Source organism: Saccopteryx leptura, chromosome 1 (assembly GCF_036850995.1).
Source record: "Saccopteryx leptura isolate mSacLep1 chromosome 1, mSacLep1_pri_phased_curated, whole genome shotgun sequence".
NCBI lineage: Eukaryota > Metazoa > Chordata > Mammalia > Chiroptera > Emballonuridae > Saccopteryx > Saccopteryx leptura.
Window position 1 is genome coordinate 100,266,262 of NC_089503.1, and position 21,971 is coordinate 100,288,232.

Here is a 21,971-nt window from a genome sequence, read left to right on the forward strand (position 1 = left end):
GAGGTCGCCAGCTTGAGCGCAGGCTCATTTGGTTTGAGCAAAGCTCACCAGCTTGGACCCAAGGTCACTAGCTCGAGCAAAGGGTTACTCAGTCTGCTGTAGCCCCACGGTCAAGGCACATATGAGAAAGCAATCAATGAACAACTAAGGTGTCACAACAAAAAACTGATGATTGATGCTTCTCATTTCTCCCCATTCCTGTCTGTCCCTATCTATCCCTCTATCCCTCTCTCTGACTCTGTACAAAAAAACACACAAAAAAACATACACATACACACACACACACATACACACACTTTAGGCAAAAGAAGTTATCAACACTAACAATCAAATAGAATAATTATAGCAATGCACTATAATAATAAAAAACAACAACAAACAAACCCAAGGTTGCTGGCTTGAGTGTGGAGTTGCCAGCTTGAGCGTGGGGTCATAGACATGACTCCATGGTCGCTGGCTTGAGCAAGGGGTCCCTGAATCAGCAGGAGCCACCCACCCCCCAGTCAAGGTACATATGAGAAAGCAATCAATTAACTAAGGTGCCGCAACAATGAGTTGATGCTTCTCATCTCTCTCCCTTCCTATTTAAAAAGAAAAAAAAAAAAAGTAAGAGGGACATCATCCTCGGGTAGCCTGGCAGAAAGCAGCTAACGCTCTCCACTACACACTCAATACAGACACACCCAAGAGAGCTGGCGCACCAGTCAGCCTCCTAACTAGTTAGTGCTCAGCCCTGGGACCCTTCTCTGCTAGAAGAAACTGGCTTCCGTTCTCCACCCTTCAGCCACGCCCCCCAGTGACGCATAGAGCTATAGTGCCCCCTAGTGGCGACTGCGGGGAGGCGCAGGAAAAGGAGCTGGAGACCAGAGAGCAGCCCATAAACCTCTGCTTGTGTCCTGAATTGACCAGCTCCCTTTCCCCCCTAACATTTTGTCCTCATTTGCCTGCTGAAATTTAAGTCAGCCTTCTGGTCACTTCAAAACTCCTCTTGGAACCAGCCTGTCATCCACACACCCACCTACCCACTAGCCATCAACATCTTGTGTTCCCCAAGCACCACCTCAGCCATGGCAGGGAGTACTGTGCCTGCAGCTGCTGAGCTGGGAGGAGCTCAGGTCATAAGTGAAGCCATCTGACTGGTAAGAAGGGACCAGGTGGGCAGAGTCACTGCTATTTGCCAGGAAGGGATGGGGAATCTCAGGTGAGAAGGCATGGAACAGGCCCCTTGTAAACACTTACTGAATTGATGCCACTACTCGGAGAAGAGCACATGGAAATCAAGGAACTGTTGTTTCCAATGGGTCTGGGACTTGGAAGAGAAAGATAGACCAGACCTACCCCACATTTTCAACACCTACACCCAGAAAAGGGGAGCAAACAAGGTCCAAGAAATGCGTCTGTTGTTTCTTTAATTGATTGCAGACTCATTCATAGAAAACAGAAATACAACCATAGCACAGAAAGACATTACACGGAGTTCTGAAAGAAGATCCAGACCCACCTCCTCTCCCCAGCCCAAGGGGGGGGGGGGCTATAGACACCAGCTGGGGAGAATAACACTTTCCCACCTGGAGGCAGAGGCCTGACCTGACCTCCCAACCCTGAAATCTGGAATGGATCAGGTAGGACAAAGGGGACCCCAAGGGCCAGAGCAGCCAGGGGTCTCAGAGCTGGGGCCCCCTCAGTGTAAACTCCAAGGTTTCATAGGTATGTTTGTGTGTGACCAACACAGAACTTGGCTGAAGACTGGACGGAAGCTTAGGAGCCAGCCCTGGGCCCTAGAGTGAGGCTGGGATGAGGGACACAGAGGGCTATCATGTCCCTTTCTCGAGCCCCATTCTATGATAGGCACTGGGGCTCCTGTGACGGTAGAGGAGGCAGGATGGGCTGGGCTCTTTGCATCCTCCCTCCTTTGCCCCTGGACATTCTTGGGCAATGTCAATGGCACTGAAAGGCCCCCAGCTGGGGCTTGGCAGGACTAAGGGCCTGGAAAGAAAAAGGAAGAAAACAGGTGAGTTGCTTTTTCTTTCCAATCCTGGTGCTAGCATCAGTCTGGGGGCTGATGGAATAGGAAGGTGACCTCTCAATTTAGCCCCTCAGATCAAAGGCAGTTCTCACATATGAGCTGACCCTCACTGCCAAAGGGCCACCCAGGGCCCTTTGCAGGTCTTAGCACCATAAGCCTGGCACCAGCTGGCCAGTCCCCCAAATCCTACATCCCCATCTATCCTGGCTGACCAGAGTAGGCAGTGATGACAGCCAGGCATAATCCAAAAGAGAAGGGGGAACACTGGTACAGGCCAGAGAATCAGACCCCGGACTGAAGAATTAAGGGCTTTGGGCCCCAGGCTGGGAAAGAAGGGAAGGACAGGTAGGATCAAGACAAGATGGGAAGGGCAACACTTCCCCATTTCTCCTACAGAGGGACAAATGGAGAGCAAAGACAGGGAGCTTGGAAGGCCCCAACACTGATAACAAAGCAGCAATTTGGCCAATGTCTGGGGTTTCAGGGGAGCAAGCCTCCTTCCCGGCAGAGGGCAGCTGCAAGGCTCAAGGCCACCCCTATGACTGTTCAGCCAGACCTGGGCTAGGCCTCTGTGTCCTGTGGCCACCCAGCACTGGGCAGCAGGGCTGGGACTCGCACCCCTGGGGCTACAGACTCCTGCGGTGGCACAGAGGAGCTCAGGGCCCCATGAGAGAAGCAAGGGCCCAGCTCCCGCTAGAAGACATAGATCTTGTCCCGCTGCACGGTGTCCAGGTCGTCATCCAGTGTCAGCAACACCTGGGCGGTGGATGCCGAGTCAAGCACAGGAAAGGGGGCGGCCGGCACCTCTCCTCCACTCTCCCCGCTCGGACAGACGACCCTCACATACCAGAAACGAGCCAAACATGGCGATAGAGGAGAGGAAGTGCCAGATGTCATGGTCATCAAAGAAGTCCAGGAGGATGCAGTCCCGGTTGTGCTCCCTCGACTCAGCAGGGGTTTTCTGGGCAGAACAGGGAGAACTGCCTGACACAACCCTGCACCCCTTCCACACCTAGGACTCTCCTGCTCCCAGCCCCAGGCAAGAGAGCACTTTCTTTCTGCCTCGCCCCTTGCCCTCATCTCTCACATCCAAGAATTGGCTTTTATTACAAATCAGCCCCTGCTACCGATTCTTCTTCCCTTGACCTAAGAACAGAGGGTTGTGATGACCTTGAGACACTAGGCCACAAAGCCTGCTCAGGCCCCGCCTTGGACTCTGCCCTCTGTTCCACTCAGGCCTCCAGCGCTCCTTCAGGCTCATTTTCTTGCCAGGGCACAACTGTCAGGTCACACAGCCCTGCCCCCACCCTGCAGCAGCCATGAATCGTGGCACTCAAGGTCCACAACTTCTATCCAGCAAACACTGGCTAGACTTTAGTCAATGTCTATGGGCTATCAGCACTACACACTAAGATCACAGAGATGGTCAAGAAGGATCTTCCCTGGCCTTGCTGGCCATGGGCAGCGCTCACAAATGATGTTTGAAAAGAAAACTGGCCATGTGTTGACAAGATGAGTTTGTGGGTGACTCCCCCGCCTTCTTGGTGGGGTGGCTGCTCACCTGCCAGGTGCTGAGTCCCTGGAAGAAGAAGAAGAGTGCGAAGCCCCAGACCACTGAGGTGCAGACGATGCAGAGCAAGGGAATGAGCTTGATTCTCTCCCCACTCCGGAGCTGGAGGGGGTGCCGGGAAAGGAAGACAGCTTGAGGGCCGGGCCCCACCCCATCCCACTAGCTGGCCTGCTCCAGATGTGGCTTTCCTGGTGCCTTCCCAGCCTTTCAGGAAACTTTCCTGAACTCACACCATTACCCCATAGCGTTACACAGCTCAACTTGTCCCCATGCTAGCAGCCTGGTGTCCTCACTGCTGATGTCCACCTGGCTGGGCCTCCACGTGCCCAGAACCCTGGGCTGGCGGGGTACACTGGCCAGGGGATTCTCACTATGCAGGGGGCTCCTCTCGCACAGGATAGTATGAGGGTCCCCTGGAAAACACCTGGCCCTCAGAGGCTCAAGCCTGTCACAGACTCTGAGCTCTACCTCCTCAACCCCTTCTGCACTGAACCAGATTCTTACCAACTGGGGCTTCTCAAGTGCTACCAGTTTCATGGGCCATCCTTACAGCAGGGAAGGTGCTCAGGAAGTGGCTCTAGGATATAGTTGGTTCCCAGGGGACACATGTATGAGATCTTAGGCTCTCCCCTCCTCAAACCTCAGTGGCACAGACAGATGGACAGGGAAATTCTGTCTCCGTGCTGCCTGAGGCAGGCTGTGCCCATCTCCCCCCCAAAAGGCAGAGCAGCAGGCAGTGGGGCTCAGCCATCCCACGCACCTTCATGATGATGTAGAAGGCAAAGTAGAGGAGCAGGTTGCAGATGCCGATGGCCAACAGGTAGGATGCAAAATCATTGGGGCGCATGATGAGTCCATAGGCAGCCCTGGTGGGGGGGAGGGCTGAAGCAGGGAGGGCAAGGGCAAGAAGGGCCTGTCCTCCTCCCTACCCCAGGTTTTAGTATGATATAGGGCTGGTTCAGAGGCCTGCAGAAGATTCTAGAACCCCAGGTGCCAACACTTCTCTTTGTCAGCCCCCATTTCTCATGCCTGAAGCTTCGAATTTGCCCTTGGTCTCCAAGGCAACCAGGGGCCGGCCAAGTTCCCAACCTTCCACCCAGTCAGGCTACCACAGACAGTGGCCAGACTCACAGTGACCAGTTGATAATGTTGCCCATGACCAGCAGTACCATGCGGTCCTAGAGGGAAGCAAAGACACGGGGACTGAGAGGGGAGGAGAGACAGGGAGAGAAGTGGGAGGAGGCCCAAGTCAGTTGGTGCCCCTTGCCCCCGCCCCCATCAGAGGAACAGCAGACAGAGGGAGCCCGGTGGGGGCGGCAGGTACCACATAGAGGGGCCCGCTGCACTGCCGGATGCAGTCTGTGTAGAGCACGTGCAGGATGCGACGGCAGATCCCCGAGTCTGCGGGAGAGAAGGCATGCTGTGTTCCCGCCTTTGGCCTGTACCAGCGAGGGGCCAGGCTGAGCCTAGGGCTCATCTGCTTCCTAACCCAGGGACTCCTCCAGACGCCAGGGAGAGGGCAGGCCTAGAACATGTCCTGTGACCCGTGGCGTGAAGGCCACTCACACCCCTGCCCCGCCTGGCCATGCCCTCACCCAGCTTCCAGCGGCCCATGTAGTAGAGCTGGATGCTGAGGAGCAGCGTGGCGATGATGTGAATGACCGAGAAGATGATCCAGAACACCGTGTTCCCTTTGCCAAAGACCTGCCGGGTGGCCAAAGGCAGGGCTGAGGGGGCGGGAGCAGGCTGCCCCATCCCACCCCTCCTCCGGAGCCAGGCTCTCTGAGGGGCCAAGGATGGCGCCTCAGGGAGGGAGCTGGGGTTCCTCCTCCAGAAGGTGAGGGGGTGTGCATGTGTGCCTGCGCCTTTCCTACGGGGCGAGCAGGGCAGGCCAGGGCCTCACCACGCCCAGCACAGAGAAGAAGATGACGATGGCCAGGCAGGCGTAGGCGCTGTAGGCACTGGCATTGATGTCCGGGTGCCGCTTCTGGTAGAGCTTCAGCATGCAGAGCCCGGCGATCATGTACATGAAGGATGTATCTGGGGAGGGTGCGCATGGACATGAGCCGCAGCTGCATCCACTGAGCCTCAGCACCCAACCCTCAGCTCCGGCAGTCAGAGGGCAGAGAGAGCCCCACACTACCTCAAGGCTGCGGAGTGAGCTGGTGGTGGGCTGGCACTTGACCGCCAGTCCCTAAACTGTCCCTGCCACATCACACTGCCACCCACTGGCTGTCAGCCAGTCTGACTTACCCTGACAAGACAACTTACTCTCAGCACCCAGAGAGCAGGGACCATACCCTACTTATCTTCACTTTCCAGGTGCTCCTGGTGCTACGGAAAGGCTCCTGGACAAATGAAAGCGCACCCAGATGCCTGTCCTCTATGAGCTAGGATGTGTGTGCGCCCAGCACCGCAGGCCTACGGTCTCCTCTGCGGCTGAGGCTGGGGGTCCATGCGGTGCTGCGGGGACAGCGGGAGACCAAGGCAAGTCCCCACTCTACATTCAGCCGGGGAAAAGGGAGGCCCACTTACCAAACTGGAAATTGGTGTAATTAGGGCAGACGTGATAGCAAGCACTCAGCAGGCCCTCCATCATCAGGGCTGTGCCCATGGCATAGAACAGGCCAAAGTGTTTGGGGATCCCACATTCCTGATGGGAAGAAGAAAAGGGAAGGGAGAGAAGAGGTGAAGCAGGAAGAGAGGGCCTGGTGCAGCGGGGCCAGGCAGGGCAGGGGTGGGCCATGCCCGGCACAAAGGCTCTGGAGCAGAGGCCTCAGGGGGCGGGTGGTGCTCCTCACCAGGGCATAGAGGTCATTGCGCAGCAGGGCCCGGTTGTGGTTGATCTCCCGCTGCAGGATGATCAGCAGGAAGAGCAGCCCCAGCAGGATATACCCCAGGTTGCTAAGGATGTTGTTGAAAGCACTAGAAGGGGTGACACCAGGTGCATGGCCTCAGCCTCCTACCTTGGCCCTCCCCATGAAGGTAGGCAGTCACAGAGCCCCTGCCCCTCCCCGGGTTCACCCTTCGCCTGGGGGAGGGGCCACCCAAGATGATCCCCACCTGAGGTTGCCCAGTGGGTGGGCACAGAGGAAATTATAGTAGCAGATGTCCTGATTCCCTGTGACATTCACCACCTGCAGCAGGGAGAGGGAGCGGGAGCAGGAGGGGTTGCTGAAGTGCCAATGCCAGTCTGCCGGCTGGTGAGGATAGGCCCCAGCCCAACCACCCCACCCCGTCCCTTTCTGCCATGGACAGCAAGTGCCACCACAGCCTGCATGTGTGCGCGCGCACATATACCAGGCAAGTCCTCCGTGGCACAGTCACTGTCACCCACCTCTGGCGGTGGCAGAAAATCTTGGGCCATGACTGTGACTGAAGTTCTTGCCCCAGCACAGAGAGAAGAGAAGGGAAGCCGAGATTTACAAAGGCCCAGACTTTCATTTCATGAATCCCTACAACTTGGGGAAGGTGCCATCACTGGTACTGCGCTATACCCATTGTGCAGAGGAATAGACTGATGCTTGGGCAGGTTATGTGACTTGCTCAAGGTCACCCAGCTGTAAAAGCTGAGATTTGAACCCAGTTCCAGAGACCTAAGACCTGTGCTCACTCCAGAGCCCCAGGCTGGGAGGCTCTGCACCTGGGGCCGAGTCCCAGACTGTGGCAAAGGGAGACCTGCAGCTCTGGGGCCAGGGGAGCCAGCCCCACCCTCACCGTCTGGTAGGTGATCACCAGCTGCACCACAGGAAGTGCGTAGAAGACGGCAATGGTGGCGATGTTCCTGAGGAGCGGGAGGACAGAGATGAGGTGACAGAGCCCAAGAAACGGCCAACTTAATCCACACAGCAGGAAGTCCCATTTGTCCTGGCCACTCACCAGAAGTAGATCTGGTACTTTTTCCGCAGAACACGCTTGTCCTTGCGTGCTAGGTCGGCCACACAGAGGTATTGCTGGGGAGAAGCTAGAGTGAGTCCCTCTCCCACCACCTGCAAGAGGCCCCCCCTGGCCCAGGTGAGAAAGCATTAAAGGGGCCAGAGGCTGGTAGGCAGGGCTCTTGGCCACCCCGCTGCCACCGGCCATGCAGCCCAGAAGGGCTGGGAGTTGAGTCAGTTTCCCCTGAAATCTGTTCTGCCCCAACTGGCTCTTTCCTTCCCCAGGGGGAGACACAGTGGGGCATGAACACAGAATCTCCCTTCCCTGGGTAACCTGACTGGGTGGTCCACATGGTATCAGACCTTGGTGCGAATGACGTTCTTGTCTGATTCAATGTCAGTCAATGTATCATAATCATCTTCCTCCACAGAGCTCATGGAGTCTAGTCGTGGCCGCGTGCCCACAGGGTCAAGGGAGCGGTCTGGAGAGAGTGGGGAGAAGGGTTTCCCAGTGGGCACAGAGCTCGAGGTCTGTCCCTACCCACCTGGAGCAACTGTCACAATTACTGGGCAATGGGAAGAGGCAAACCGTGGGTTCAGGTCCTGGGGGGAGGTACCAAGCACTCCTAAGTCCTTGAGGGGACAAGAGCAGGCTCTGCAAAGAGGCCACCACATAGGGACTGCTCCAGCCCCACTCCCACCCCCACCCCGCTGGGCTAAGACTTCCAGGCCAGGACACTGAGCTGACCCCAGGCCCCAGATATAAGCAGCAGGGCTGAATTTGGCAGAAGTCATGCTGATTAGAAGGTGCCCAGCTGTGTGGGTTCTGAGAAGATACTGCCCTGGTCCCCACTGGGCCCTAGGGTACAGGCAAGGGCGAGAGGCTGCCTCTAGGAAGAGCACATTAGCCTGGTCTTTTCTTGTGCCTTGAGAAGCTTCCTCTGTGCCCTTGCCTGTCCAAAGCCCCCAGAGGCTAGTGCGTGGCACCCCATCCCACAAGCCCTAACCTGGAAGGCCAGGGAGTAAGGGCATGATAGCAAACCAGAACATCTGGCCCAGGGGTAACTTGGACACCAGCCCACCAGTGCATGCCCCTCTCAAAAGACACAAGAGCTGGAAATCATTGGCATTAGATAGGGAAGCCATGCACAAAGCATCTTTCTGGCCCCACAGCCTAACAACTCTGGTCAACCGCCCTGGCAGGAGCCAATTGGCAGAGCAGCTCCCCCCCTCCCCACATCTACCCATGGCAATGCACAGCTGCCGCATCTGGCCAAAGGGAAGGCGCCGCTTGAACTGGTCGTGCCCTTCAAAGGAAAGGGAAAGTTACCAGGGAAGGGGAGCCGAGGAGGAAAGACCAAGGGAGGAGCGGGTAGGAGACAGCAGGCCCTTCCCTGGCCCAGCATCAGACAGAAAAGGCAACCGCCCCGTCAGGTTTCACCCGGCCAGCACCAGCCCTGCACCACACCGCTCAGTCCTCCCTGGCCCACTCACCCTGGTAACTGTAGGAGGCGTCCCCGGTGTCCATGCTGTCAACCAGACCCTCGGTGGATCCAGAACAGTTCTCTGCAGAATAGTAACTGGTCAGGACAGACCACAGGGAAGGGGACACTGGGCCCATCTCAAAGGGCTCTGAGGAGGCTGACTACCAATTTGCCACCTTAGGGGTGGCATGCTCAGGAGTCTAGGCCGTGAGTGGGCCAACACAATCCCTGGTATGGACACTTACCAAAGGAGCCATATTTGTAACCCTCATAAGGGGAGCTGCCAGGGAAGGAGTCGGCCAGGACCCGAGGGTGACCTGCAACAAGACATCAAGGTCCCCTCAGCCCTGGAAGCAGAGAGAGTCCGAAAGCCAGGGAGAAGACAGAGAGAGAGACAGGGGCCATGGCAGCAGCAAGGAATAAGCACCAATCCCAGCAAACATAGCTCACTCCCCCCATCAGCACCTACCCTGACCTCCCTCCTCTTATATCCCCACCGGGAACACTAGACACCCTCTGTCCTCCATGGAGAGAGAGAAATGTCAAGAAATTGATACATCTAAGTTACCAGCAGCAAAGACAGACAGCACTGGCCTGCCCGGGGCCCCACCCAGACACCCCTTGTGCTCCTCCTCTCTCCCCAACGCGGAACTCCTGCTCCTCTGCCCATAGCCCCTGGAGCTTACCAAGGAGAGAAGCTGACAGAGAAGGTCCCAAGCAGGAGGGAGGAGACAGAGGGGTACAGAAGAAAGGAAGAGGGAATGAAAGGTTAATAATCCCAGAGACTATGAGCCCCATGTAGCTAGACCCTGGGAATGAATCAAGTGACAGCCTTTCAGACGAGCATGTGAGAGATGGTGGGCACAGGATCCCAGCCCCATGTCCATCTGCAGTGTTACTCACAACTTGAATATCCAGAAGCCTCTAGACAGCCTCCTCCAACCTCCAAGGGAACCATCCACCACTACCTCCCCCAAAACATAAAGCACACTCCACCCTTCTACCCAGGCCCTCTGCAGGTACCGCTTTCTGGGCAACCTCGGTCTATGGCCACCAGAAGGGTCTTCTTCCTCTGCCTGCAGGGACAGAATAAAGAGGTAAACCAGAGGGACAGGACGAGGATCCCTTCCATGCTGGGTTGGGCTGCCTTCCACCCTCTCCATCCCAAAACCCTGTCCTTCATCCATGATCCTACAGTTCTTTCCAGGCTGGGAAGCATGTAGGGTCTCCCTACTCAGAAAGAAGGTTGAAGGAAGGGGTTGATTTCCAGAGGAGTGACCCCTGGACCACAGACTCTAACAGGGGCCAGCTTTCCTCTGCCCTGTGGACAGTGTGGAAGATTACCGTGGGCTGGCTCAGAGCTTGCCAGGCTATACCCCCCCATCTCCTGTCCAGTGTGCCCCAGAACAGGGGAGGGCCCGGCAGGTCCACTTTACCTCCAGTTCTCCCAACAAGCCAGGAGGATGGTCAGCAGGTAGAATGAGAGGAATACGCCCAGGCAAAAGAGCATCCCACCCACGTAGGCCTCCGCTGTTGGGAAGGAAACAGGAAGCTGAACACACCAGTCATGGCACATTGGGCCCAGCCCTGTCTCTCACCACTTCTCCCTTGACTGTAATGACCTAGCCAGTGTGAACACCTGACTATGCCCCTCAACACACCAAACTCTGACATGATTCCTTCTGTGCTCACGTTGCTCCCTCTGCAAGAACTTTCTCCCCTAGTTCTTTCTCAAAAACTCCATCTTGACTTAACCTTCAAAACACAGCTCAGAAACTTTGTTCTCAGGGACACTCTCTGTCCCGTGTTCCCACAGTGGCCTGTCCTTTCCTCGTCACAGCTCTCAGCAGCCTGTTCAGCAACAGGCTCCTGTCCCTCCAGACAGGTGCTCCCTCAGGACTGCAGCTGGAGGCCAGCATCTGGCACACAGAAGGTGCTTGATAAATATTTGCTGAATAAAGAATCCGTATAGGAGAGGCAGTTTCTTTCCCCTCCCTTCACAATCTATTTTTATTTTATACCTTCCAGCTTATAAAGGGCCGCATTCAATCACTCAGTAAATATTTACTGAGGACAACTAAGGAGCCTGGTACTTTCCTACTAATTTTGTGCTGAACTTCACAACTTAGTAAGAAGATAGGATAGATCCTATTATCCCTGTTATAGAGTTAGGGAAACTGAGGCTCGGTGAGATTACATTGCTCCTTAGTGGTACAGACAGAACTAGAACTCAGTACTTTATATTCTTAGTCATGAACTCTGTACCAAGTTATATTGGGACTCACCTCCTGGCCCTCTCACAATGAAGCCTACCAAGAACCCTGCCCCCTCCCTACCCTGTCAGGCTGCTTGAGTAGGTCCTCCTCACCCTTCCTACCCCTGGCCTGAGAGGAGGAGCCAGAGGCCAGTCCATCCCCAATCAGCCACCCACACTCACATGTGACTGCTCGAGATACCAGCACGGACAGGGTTTTCTGACGGTACCCTTGATCGACCGGTTCATCTGGAAGCAAAATGTCAAGTTGGCAAACTAAAGGCTGCCTAGAGCTTAGCTAGAGTTGGTGGGGCCAGCACTGGGGCCAAAAACCCATGTCCCATAATGTCCACCAATCAGTCACACGGGCTCTTCTACCTCCCAGGGAGTGACCAAGCCCTCCCCATCCCCAGCCAGGCCTGGGGCACAAAATTACCTTCCACAAAGGGGTAGAAAGGCAAGGAACCTCCACAGGCCTGGTCTTCTGTCTTCACCACCACCACCACATAAAAGCTGTTGCTTGGAAAGTCTTTGCGCTGGAGAATGATTGATGATGATGATGATAATGATATCATTGTCATTGTCATCATTATATCCTCAATTGTCATCATTGTCACCATCCTTTTCTTAATATCTATTTTGAGCTAGAAATTATGCTGCCCTCTCTTTATATATTATTTTACTTAATCTTCCCAAAGATTCTTATGATATAGTACTGTCATTATCTCTGTTGGACAGGCTCAGAGTTGGCTTAGGGTCACACTGCCAGCAAGTGGCAGAGCCAAGATTATCTGACTCCAGAGCTCAAACCCTGAATCTCTACTATGGCCAGGTGAGAAAACGTGTGTGTACCCCACTGTCACGGGACCCATAGGAGCCCTATTACAGGCTGGGCATCAGCTAGGAGAAAAAGTAGAGGGGCCACATTGCCTCCATCAGTTGCATGACTGAATGTTTTGAGGTGAACCCGTGGATGCCCCCCTCCCTGTCCCCAGCATAGGTTTCAGCCTTTCCCAAGTGCAGGCACAAAACCTCCATGAGGGTCTCTTTCTCTCTCTGCTATCATTATAGTGAATAAAAGAGATATGACAGCCAAAATGGGTATGCTGCCCTGTCCTGTCCCCAAAGGCAACTGGGATCATGATTCAATTCTCGCGTATATCAGGGGACCCAAACTCTCAAGGGCTAATGGCTTGCGGGTAGAGGAAGAATGGGGCAGGGAAAAGGAGTGAGAGTTTAAAAAGCTAACCACTGGGCCTGACCTGTGGTGGCGCAGTGGATAAAGCGTCGACCTGGAAATGCTGAGGTCACCGGTTCAAAACCCTGGGCTTGCCTGGTCAAGGCACATATGGGAGTTGATGCTTCCAGCTCCTCCCCCACTTCTCTCTCTCTCTGTCTTTCCTCTCTCTGTCTCTCTCTCTCCCTCTCTCTCTCCTCTCTAAAAATGAATAAATAAAATAAAATAAAAAAGTTAAAAAGCTAACCACTGGCCACATCTCCCATAGGCCCATGTGCTTTTCCTACCTGCACAGTGATGGCCGCTTTCTTGGTCATAGTCTGGTACATGCCGATGAAGGCCACATTGTTGTCTAGGTCATAGACAGGGCACTACAGAGGAGGAAAAAGGTAGATGCAGGGACCTGGGCCCTGTCCTCTCTCGTTAGCAGCCCTGCTATCTACGGGTGGCATGGAAGAGGGCATGACACTTACCAGGACATCCTGGATAGAGACAACTGAGCAGGGGAAGGCCTTGTTGGAGGTCACCTTGACAATCACCGAGTCCACTCCTTCTGGGAACTCATACTTGAAGTACTGAGGGCAGAGGGAGGGCGGCAGGGAAAGCCCCGGTTCATGAGGGTGCCCTCCCTGCCCTTCTAGAAGGGAACAGTGAACCCTCTGGGGGGGGGGGGGGAGGCAACGCAGGCTCTCTGGGGAGAAAGGCTGTGACTAACAGCAGCCCCATTTTCTATATAGCACTCCTTTTGACCTCCACTGGGTACTGGGGACAGTGTCTGGGAGGCAAGTAGGAAGGATGGCAGCCAGCCCCCACGTCTCTGCACTTCCCGTGCTATTTGCCCCTTACCACCTTGGGTCCAGAGCCTGTTTTGGAGTCCCTCCAGAGAGAGTCCAGCCAATGTGAAACTCCCAGCAAATACCACCAACCACTCCCACATTCAAGCTTCCCTATTTCTTCTCTTGAGGGATAGTCCCCAGCGAGGTCTTACCTGAGGCTGGGCTGCTGTGGTATTGAAGCTAAAATGCTCCCCAGTCCTGCAGGGCAGAGAAGAGCGCCCAAGGTCAGTCCCTAGCTCAGGAAGGAGGCTAGTCCCACGGTCCCCTCATTCTCCCTTGCAGACCTGAGCACGAAGTCGTCCATTCGGCTGACCTGGAGCTGGTACGTGGTGTTGATTGGTGACAGGGTAGACACGTCCACGTAGAAGAACTGGACCTCAGATTCATTCTTGGTGGGGGGTTGACACAGCGTTCGTTCCACTTTTTGGTAGAGGTACTTGCGCTGATACCTATGGCCCGAAGCAGAGTTGGGATGTGACTACTGTCCCAATCAGCGTGTCATTCCAGTGGAGCAAGACCCCAATTCCTCTACTCTGGTTCTCTGCCCCCACGAGGCTGACAAACTCTGGGCGGGCTGGCTGGCTTAGCCCTTATGCCATTGACCAGCCTCCTGGTTCTGGGGGTGAGGAAACGAAACAGAGGGGTGGCCTGAGGCCCTGGATAAGGACTTGGGTGAGGCTCTGGGCAAGGCCTGACCTAGGCCTCCCCCTCCCTGATCCCCAGGTCCTACTCACAGCCCTCGCAGGATTAGGGGCACCTGGAAGGACACCACAGCCTCCTTCTGGCGGACCACGAACAGCAAAGGAGCGCCCTTCTGCTTGTTCAGGACATTCACAGATACACGCACGCCTTCTGTCTGCAGAACGACATGGAAATGCACCTCAGTCAAGCCTGTTGATTCTACCTCTGCCACCCAAGACATATGGCTCCAGAGACTGAGCTCTGCCCTCCCTCATGCCAACTGCTGTGTTCTTGCCCCATCCTGCTCAGGCTGGGAAGCTGTCCACTGCCTGTCTTCAGACAGAGCAGCCCCCAGTCTACGGGAGGGACTGGCACTGACTTAGAGGAGAGGCTTATGGAAGAGGAAAGCTCCTGGATGGCAGGAACCGGCAAGGCAACCTAAGCAACTACAAGGCCTCACTTCCCAACTGGAAACACAGTGGAGATCTTAGGCATCTCCAGGATATGCCATTCCTATCCATGTTCATGGGATCCACATGCTTGCACACATATAAATGTACACACACACAGACACAGGGGAGCAAAACATGCTCCTTCACTTTCTTCCTTTGGAGCCAGAAGCTCCTATCATACACCAACTCCTGTGGTTGGAGGAGGGGTGGACACGCAGTGACCGTCTGTAGCTCTGACCAAGGGATAAAGCTGCAGAGAAGTCACGTCACATCTCTGAGCCTCAATTTCCTCCTCTATAAAATGGAGACACACTCACTCCTGGTGCTACATAGGAAAGTATATAGGACAGCGGGAGTTCAAAGCAAAAAGTAAAACTAAATACATCTTGTGAATCTTGTTACTGGGCTGCCGAAACCCAAACCCTAGCGCAGCATTTCTCACAGGAACAGAGGTCACAGCTCTCTGGGTAACCCCAGATATGGCGGGAAAGGAAGACAGGATTTCAAACAGGAGGAGGTGAAACTTTACAGAACCAGGACTGGAAGGCAGATCCTGGCCTCTCATAGACACCAAATTCCTCCCCATCCTGAAAAAATCTTCCCATTCTCAACTCCACTGCTTCCCAGAAAATGCGATCATGCAGAGCACCAGGTGGGAGACCACTCAGCCAGGTTGCAAGAGTTCTCCAAATTTCAACTCTAGACTTCCGGGACCCAGCTGTGCCCATGTTCAACTCACAGCCAGGGAAGAAATGAAAGTAAAATCAGGGTGCGGTATATTCTCCGCAGCAAACTCCCTAGCTCTTCTCTCCCCAACTTGGGGTTGGCCTCATCAGTGCCCTGCATCTTACAAGGCCATCTGGCTTTCCAAACCTGGAGGAGGGCTGGGAAGTTCCCAGCGATCTGCAGCCAGGGGAGTCCTGCATTCATCCTTCTAGGCGCCCGGGCTCTAACTCTTCCTTGCCTGCGCTCAGCCTTTCAGTTAGAGCCTGTCTCATCCCTGGGCTTTCTGGGCCAGCCCCGCAGCAAGCCTACTTCCTCTTTCACGCAAACCCCACGGAGCTCAGGTTCTGGCTGCTGTCGGAAGGAGGGGGGTCAGGAAGAAGACCGGAATGAGACTTCAGAACCTGTCCAGTGGGAGCTTCGGAGAAATACCGGTGGCAAAGGAAGGACTGACTGGTCAAGACGGTGCAGCGTGTTCAGGGACCGGGAATCCGGTGGGGCAGCTCGTGCCCGGGAAGGGGGCTGACAGTATCGCCGGCCCCAGCCTGCTCCACACTCACACCGCCCCAGCCCAGCCGCGTCCCTTACCCGGTTGCGGGTTACAGTGTGGTTGAAGGTGTAGATGTTGACCAGCTCGCTGTTGACCTCATCCACATAGGTGCGCTCAAACTCGGCATCTTTCTGCGAGATGTTCTTGGGCCCCAGAAGCCCCAGATGGCTCTCGACCGAAGCCACCAAGAGCGCCAAGAAGGGCAAGCCCAGAGCGAACATGGCCCCAGCAGGGCGGCAGCGGTGGCGGCGGCGACGGCGGGGGCAGCGGCGGGAGACAGGACACCTCCGGGACAGGTTGCGGCTCCGGCCGCAGTTTCCACCATCTCACCAGGACCAGAACTTTAACCCCGGCCTGAGATTAGTAAACGTCCCCTCCCTGGAGCCGCAGAGACGCTCCCAGGGGCACCGGAGGGGAGGGGCGGGGGGAGGGGAAGGTGTGGGGTCCGGGCCGCGGGAACGGGCCCGTAGATCGCGAGAAGGCGAGCTTGGTTCCGAGACCCTGCGGCCGCCCGCCAGGGCGGTGAGCGAGGAGGCGCTGGTTGCTGGGAGCCTGGAGACGCCGGGAGAGGAGGGAGGAAGCAGGAGCCGGCGGCGGGGGCGGCCGCAAGGGGACGAGTCCGAGGGTAAGCGCTTGAAAGCTGGTAGTCACCGGACGCCGCGCGGCCCGGAGAGTTATCTGGGCTGCGGACCCTTTAAGGCCTGGGGGCACGGCGGCTCCGGCGCTCGGAACTGGGAAAAGTGTGCGGCGCGGCTTAGCGGTAAACAGCCGGGGTGCAGGCCCGCCCGCTGACGTCAAGGGAAACTGACACAGATTTAAAGGACCAGGTTCCGGATTGGGCCTTAAAGGGGCCATAGCACTCCAGCTGCAAGTCTTCGATTTATTTCCCGCGAATGCCTCCTCTTTCGGTATCCTGCATCTTTCTGGAAGCTCACTTGGGAGTAGACTGATGTTTCCGTGAAGGATCTCCAAGTGTTGGAGTCCAGTTTTAACAAATTCTCTTTGCTCAAACTGGGTTGGAATTCCCGCCGCTTCTTCCACGCCCTCTGCCATTACTACTAAAATCCTCCGCCCCAGGCCACTTTTCCCCCCTGGGAACTTAAGAAACGAAGGACTCAGAGAATTAGGAAACAACAGGATGGTGTCCCTGTAGGCGTTGGAGTACTTGAGGCAGAACTGCAGGAGGAACCCCTCCCTCCCTGTGCAATCTCACCTCCCACCACAGATTCAGGGATGCCTTAAATTTAAAGTAAGGCTTAAATTACTTACCGGTCTTCCCCCTTCCCTACAGAGGCTCATTGCAAGATAGTGACTTGCAGTATAAACTGGTGAAAACTTCTCTGCAAAATATTTTTGGCATTGTGTTTCAAGAAGCTTAAAGGGCTTTATACTCTTTGACCCAGTAATACCATTTCTAGGACTTTATCCTAAGGAAATTCAGATTAAAAGTGAGCAGCTGTCTTTATCATTGTGTTTATAACATAAACCATAAAGGAAATAGCTTAAATGTCCATAATAAGGGAGTGGTCACATGCACTATTATCATGACGCCATAAAAAACAATGCTTAAGACTTTAAGGGACATGTAAGTAGAGAATTCACAATATAACACTATATAAACTATGGTTTCCAAATACATAGACATGCATAGAAAATGTTTAAAAAATGCATAAAAGTTTAGCAATGATGACTCCAGCATGGATCCACCCAGCCACCCTGTCTAGGACAGATGCTGAAATCAACCAAGCTATTTTCAGCGCCTGAGGCTGACTACTCAGATCTACTGAGTTATCCTCAATGCCGCCCCCCCCCCCACCAGATGCTCAAATCAATCCAGCCACTGGAGCCACCGGCTACAAGAGGGGAAGAGAGAGAGAAGGGAGAGAAGCAGCAGAAGAGAATCAGATGGTCGCTTCTCCTTATGTGCCCTGATCGGGGATAGAACCCAGGACTTCTGTACACTGGACCGATGCTCTATCCACTGAGCAAACCAGCTAGGGCCTTTAATACCTTTTAAAAATTTATAAATTTTTTTTTAAATTTTATTTATTCATTTTTAGAGAGGAGAGAGAGCGAGGGAGAGAGACAGAGAGAGAGAAGGGGGGAGGAGCTGGAAGCATCAACTCCCATATGTGCCTTGACCAGGCAAGCCCAGGGTTTCGAACCGGTGACCTCAGCATTTCCAGGTTGACGCTTTATCCACTGTGCCACCACAGGTCAGGCAATTTTTTTACAATGTACAGAAATTTCTTTGATAAGACAAATTAAGTATGTTTAAAGGAAAAGAAATATACCGTGGCCACCTTTGAAGTTGTCAATACACCCTGATGAAGTCCCCTGGGCCAGAGGCTTGTCAGAGTTCTCTCACTCATAAGATTCCAGCAGCCTCAGCCCCTCCCCACCACCCCCACATTTTCCAATGATGATTATTTTACCTTATGATGAACTATAAATATTTATTCACTTCTGCACTAAATACTTAATAGACACCTACAATGTGCCAGGTACTATTCTAATTTACTGGGAACATGGTGAGTGGGAGAATTAGACCTGGCTCTGCCCAAGTGTTCAGCCTTGAGGATGAATACCAGAGGCAAGCTGCAGGGGCTGGAGAGCCTTAGAAAGTCAGATCAAAGAACACCTTAGCAGACTCCTGGGCCAACTCCTCATTTTACAGATAAGTAGAGTGAAGCCCAGATGTCAGCTCATGATTAGCTTACTAGACTCATCTCCTGAGCCTTGGTCCAGTATTCTTTCCAGCACATCTAGACAAACCTGAACTGGAGGCCCCCTCAGAGTAACAGGTGTCATAAGGAGCCCTTCACACAGTCAGCAGCCCAGTTTGGAAAGATTTTCCATATTCTAACTGGACTTCACTTTCTCCCTCACTGTGACCCCCTCCTCATCTTGCCGTAAATCTGGAACTCTACACCCTGTGTTTGAGCACCACACTTAGCCTGACATAATCTAACTGGTCTATCATGTGCCACGAACCTTCCCTGGAGCGTGAGGATCATAGAGTCTCTGCTACAGGCTGGTTGGTGCTGTGACCCTACTGAATAGGCCCAGGCTGGGGGGTGGGGAGCCTGGGGAGAAGCATTCCAGGTCTCTCTTAGGTTTCAGAGCAAAATGTGCTCCTACACCTCTTTATAATGTACATCTGACGCTACTTACCGTCTTTGAATCACAGTTTCTGGAGGTGGAGACCAGGAATCTGCATTTTAAGAAGAACTCTAGAAGTATGCTCTGCACAGTGAATTTTGAGAACCACTGCTTTGGGACCAAACGATTGTGAAATATCAGTATTTGTTTGCTTCCTTTCTCCTGGCAATATTTTTTTTTAACTTTATTTATTTATTTATATTTTACAGAGACAGTGAGTCAGAGAGAGGGATAGACAGGGACAGACAGACAGGAACGGAGAGAGATGAGAAGCATCAATCATTCGTTTTTTTTGTTGTTGTTGCGTGTTGCAACATCTTAGTTGCTCATTGATTGCCCTCTCATATGTGCCTTGACCGCGGGCCTTCAGCAGACCGAGCAACCTCTTACTGGAGCCAGTGACCTTGGGTTCAAGCTGGTGGGATTTTGCTCAAACCAGATGAGCCAGCGCTCTAGCTGGCAACCTCGGGGTCTCAAACCTGGGTCCTCTGCATCCCAGTCCAACGTTCTATCCACTGTTCCTGGCAATATCTTGGGAGAAATCTATTCAAATAAACCCAGAGGGTATCTGTCCCTTTTGCAAGGTGTCAAGGGCTTAAACTGAATCCTCAGCACTGTGAGTATTCAGACATTATAGGAGGGCAGCAGCCCCAGGTTTTCTTGCTGTTCTCAGGTCCATGGACCTTTCCACAGCCTTGCTGTCCTACCCACCCTGCCCCACCCAGGGAGGGAACAGCGAAACCCAGTTGTGAATAGGTCCTTTCAGAGGTCTGGCAGCTCTGAGAGGAGAGAAAACCTTTTTTGTTGTCTGCAGCAGTCAGCATAAAAGAAGGGCAGTGCTCTGCCGTCCCAAAGCCAGACTCATGAGTGCAGAGATGTTAAGGCCCCTTGACCCTCTGCAAAGGTTTCATATTATGTAAAAAGCCCAACCCCAACCCTAGTGATGAAGGGGGCAGGGTGGATTGCAAGGCTCAGATGACTGTCTTCTATTCCCTGTGGGCCATCCTTCCTAGCCTGAGTACAGAAAGGACCCAGGAAAGGGGACCATGCAGCAGGTGGCTGACAAGGTTCCCAGCTTTGCATAGGTCTGGCTCTGTTTTAAGCTCACGATTTCAAGGTTTGGAGCAAGAGGTCAGAGGTATTGTTAAAACGACCTTAAGACTTCATCAAGCCTGACAAAGCGGTGGCGCAGTGGATAGAGCGTGGGACTGGGATGCGGAGGACCAAGGTTTGAGACCTCGAGGTTGCCAGCTTGAGCGTGGGCTCATCTGGTTTGAGCAAAGCTCACCAGCTTGGACCCAAGGTCCCTGGCTCGAGCAAGGGGTTACTCGGTCTGCTGAAGGCCGGTGGTCAAGGCACATATGAGAAAGCAATCAATGAACAACTAAGGTGTCGTAACGCACAATGAAAAACTAATGATTGATGCTTCTCATCTCTCTCCGTTCCTGTCTGTCTGTCCTTGTCTATCCCGACACTCTGTATCTGTAAAAAAGAAAAAGAAAAAGACTTCATCAAGAGCAAGATACAAAAAAATAAAAAATAAATAAAAAAAGAGCAAGATACAGTAAGAATCACAGTAAATGCATTAGCTGAGTCTCATCAAGTAATTTAGGAACCAGGGGGTTAGGAAGTGGCCATTCCTGTGGGCGGAGCGCAGAATCAAACCAGATTTTAGAATTAAGTAATGGTTTAACTCTAACACAGAAAAAAAGGTTGCAAATCAGCCCCTCTGAAAAAAAATGAACTTGAAGTTCCCTGTTTTCATCATGTCCATTAAAAGGGCTCAGTATATCTACTTGGAGCACAAGTAGAAATAACCTGGACATAAGCAGCTCCAGCAGCAAGAGTATAGCACTTCTTCCACGTCAGGCAGGTTCTGTTTTCCCCTAGGGCTGCCCTGTGTCTGTTTATCTTCCCCTCAAGGGCTGTGAAACCTGGATGTATATAGGTTGGGAATCAGCTAAAGATACAGAGTAAACTGTCATTCTGGTGATAAGGTCTCAGACACACCACATGGTTTCGTGATATGAAAAAAAAAAATGAGGACTTGGTATGAGAAAGGTGTATGTTTAAAGCCCTGCATTGTGCATCTTAAGGCAAATTCAACTTTCTTAGGCTTCAGAAGCCATGTCTCATCTCCGTTGTCCTGCCAAATGCCACTTAGTGGGGACATGGTTGCATTCATCATCCTAAACTACTATCTACTGAGTAGGAGGTGAATCAAGAGAGCAGCTTTGACTAAATGGGCAGGACTTTCTGCCAGGGAACCAGCCACTTTCCATTTCCTAAACCCGGGCTTTCACCATTCAGACTGGGAAACAGGCCCTGAATCTGCTTCCCTGTGGCCATGTGATGGAACCAATGTCAGAGCTTTCCAGGAAATGAGGCTGGTCATCAGGTTGCTGAAAACAAGCTGATAAATAATTGATTGACTCAATCTGTGTCTCCAAAGATCACTGATAAAAGCGAGCCAGCCAGCCTCCTGTTTCAAGCAAGTGTGGGTCTCTGGCTAAGAAAACAGATGCAACTGAAGAGCCTTTTGGATACAGCTCTTCTGGTTGTATCTAAAGATCACTTACAGCTACCCAGTTTATTCAATGTTGTTCTTTTTTTTTTTTTTTAAAGATTTTGTTTATTCAATTTTCAGAGAGGAGAGAGAGAGAGAGAGAGAGAGAGAGAGAAAGGGAGGAGCAGGAAGCATCAACTCCCATATGTGCCTTGACCAGGCAAGCCCAGAGTATCGAACAGGCGACCTCAGCATTCCAGGTTGAAGCTTTATCCCACTGCACCACCACCAGTCAGGCTCAATGTTGTTCTTGATATTAGGAAGGGTAGCCACTCTCCACACTCTGAATCAGATATAGGCCACATCCCATAGATTCTTGTGTTACTTCATTGGTCCTCAGAACCTTCACAAACGTTATTTTCTCATTCATAATACCTTTGTTCCTCTGAACCAGTCTAGCCTTTTCTTCTAGCTTCACCTTTCCTAAAAAGACTTTTTTTTTTTTTTTTTTTAAGAGAGAAAGGAGAGACAGAGAAAGACAGGAAGGGAGAGAGATGAGAAGCATCAATTCTTCTTTGTAGCACCTTAGTAGTTCATTGATTGCTTTCTCATATG

At 53.1% G+C, this 21,971-nt stretch overlaps 1 protein-coding gene across 3 annotated transcripts; it reads right to left on the reverse strand.

The window, feature by feature from the left end:
• Positions 1-1,392: 1,392 nt before the first annotated feature.
• On the reverse strand, positions 1,393-16,194 carry SIDT2 (SID1 transmembrane family member 2). Of its 3 annotated transcripts, none has more exons than XM_066372688.1 (27): positions 15,727-16,194; positions 14,017-14,138; positions 13,567-13,731; positions 13,435-13,480; positions 12,920-13,021; positions 12,734-12,817; positions 11,646-11,745; positions 11,393-11,458; positions 10,392-10,485; positions 9,979-10,031; positions 9,201-9,272; positions 8,966-9,037; positions 8,716-8,778; positions 7,835-7,953; positions 7,476-7,549; positions 7,314-7,380; positions 6,660-6,733; positions 6,398-6,521; positions 6,132-6,249; positions 5,500-5,636; positions 5,192-5,300; positions 4,921-4,997; positions 4,728-4,774; positions 4,357-4,462; positions 3,588-3,698; positions 2,874-2,987; positions 1,393-1,986 (listed from the first exon to the last, which is right to left on the reverse strand). In XM_066372688.1, exons 1-27 carry the CDS (start codon positions 15,907-15,909, stop codon positions 1,939-1,941), a joined length of 2,547 nt encoding a protein of 848 aa, XP_066228785.1. In that variant the 5' UTR covers positions 15,910-16,194; the 3' UTR covers positions 1,393-1,938. The 3 variants fall into 3 exon arrangements, with proteins under 3 accessions (XP_066228785.1, XP_066228782.1, XP_066228787.1); XM_066372685.1 differs by having other exon boundaries at positions 1,393-2,782; XM_066372690.1 differs by lacking the exon at positions 8,716-8,778 and having other exon boundaries at positions 1,393-2,782.
• Positions 16,195-21,971: the final 5,777 nt, after the last annotated feature.

Bases quoted from the DNA above. Each gene is read 5' to 3' on its own strand.
- SIDT2 (XM_066372685.1), bottom strand. From the start codon at position 15,909: ATGTTCGCTCTGGGCTTGCCCTTCTTGGCGCTCTTGGTGGCTTCGGTC. The intron at 6,734-7,313 runs GTGAGGGTGGGG...TCCCTGCTGCAG, and splicing joins TGGTGATCACCTACCAGACG to GTGGTGAATGTCACAGGGAA. The intron at 6,250-6,397 runs GTGAGGAGCACC...TCTTCCCATCAG, and splicing joins GCAATGACCTCTATGCCCTG to GAATGTGGGATCCCCAAACA.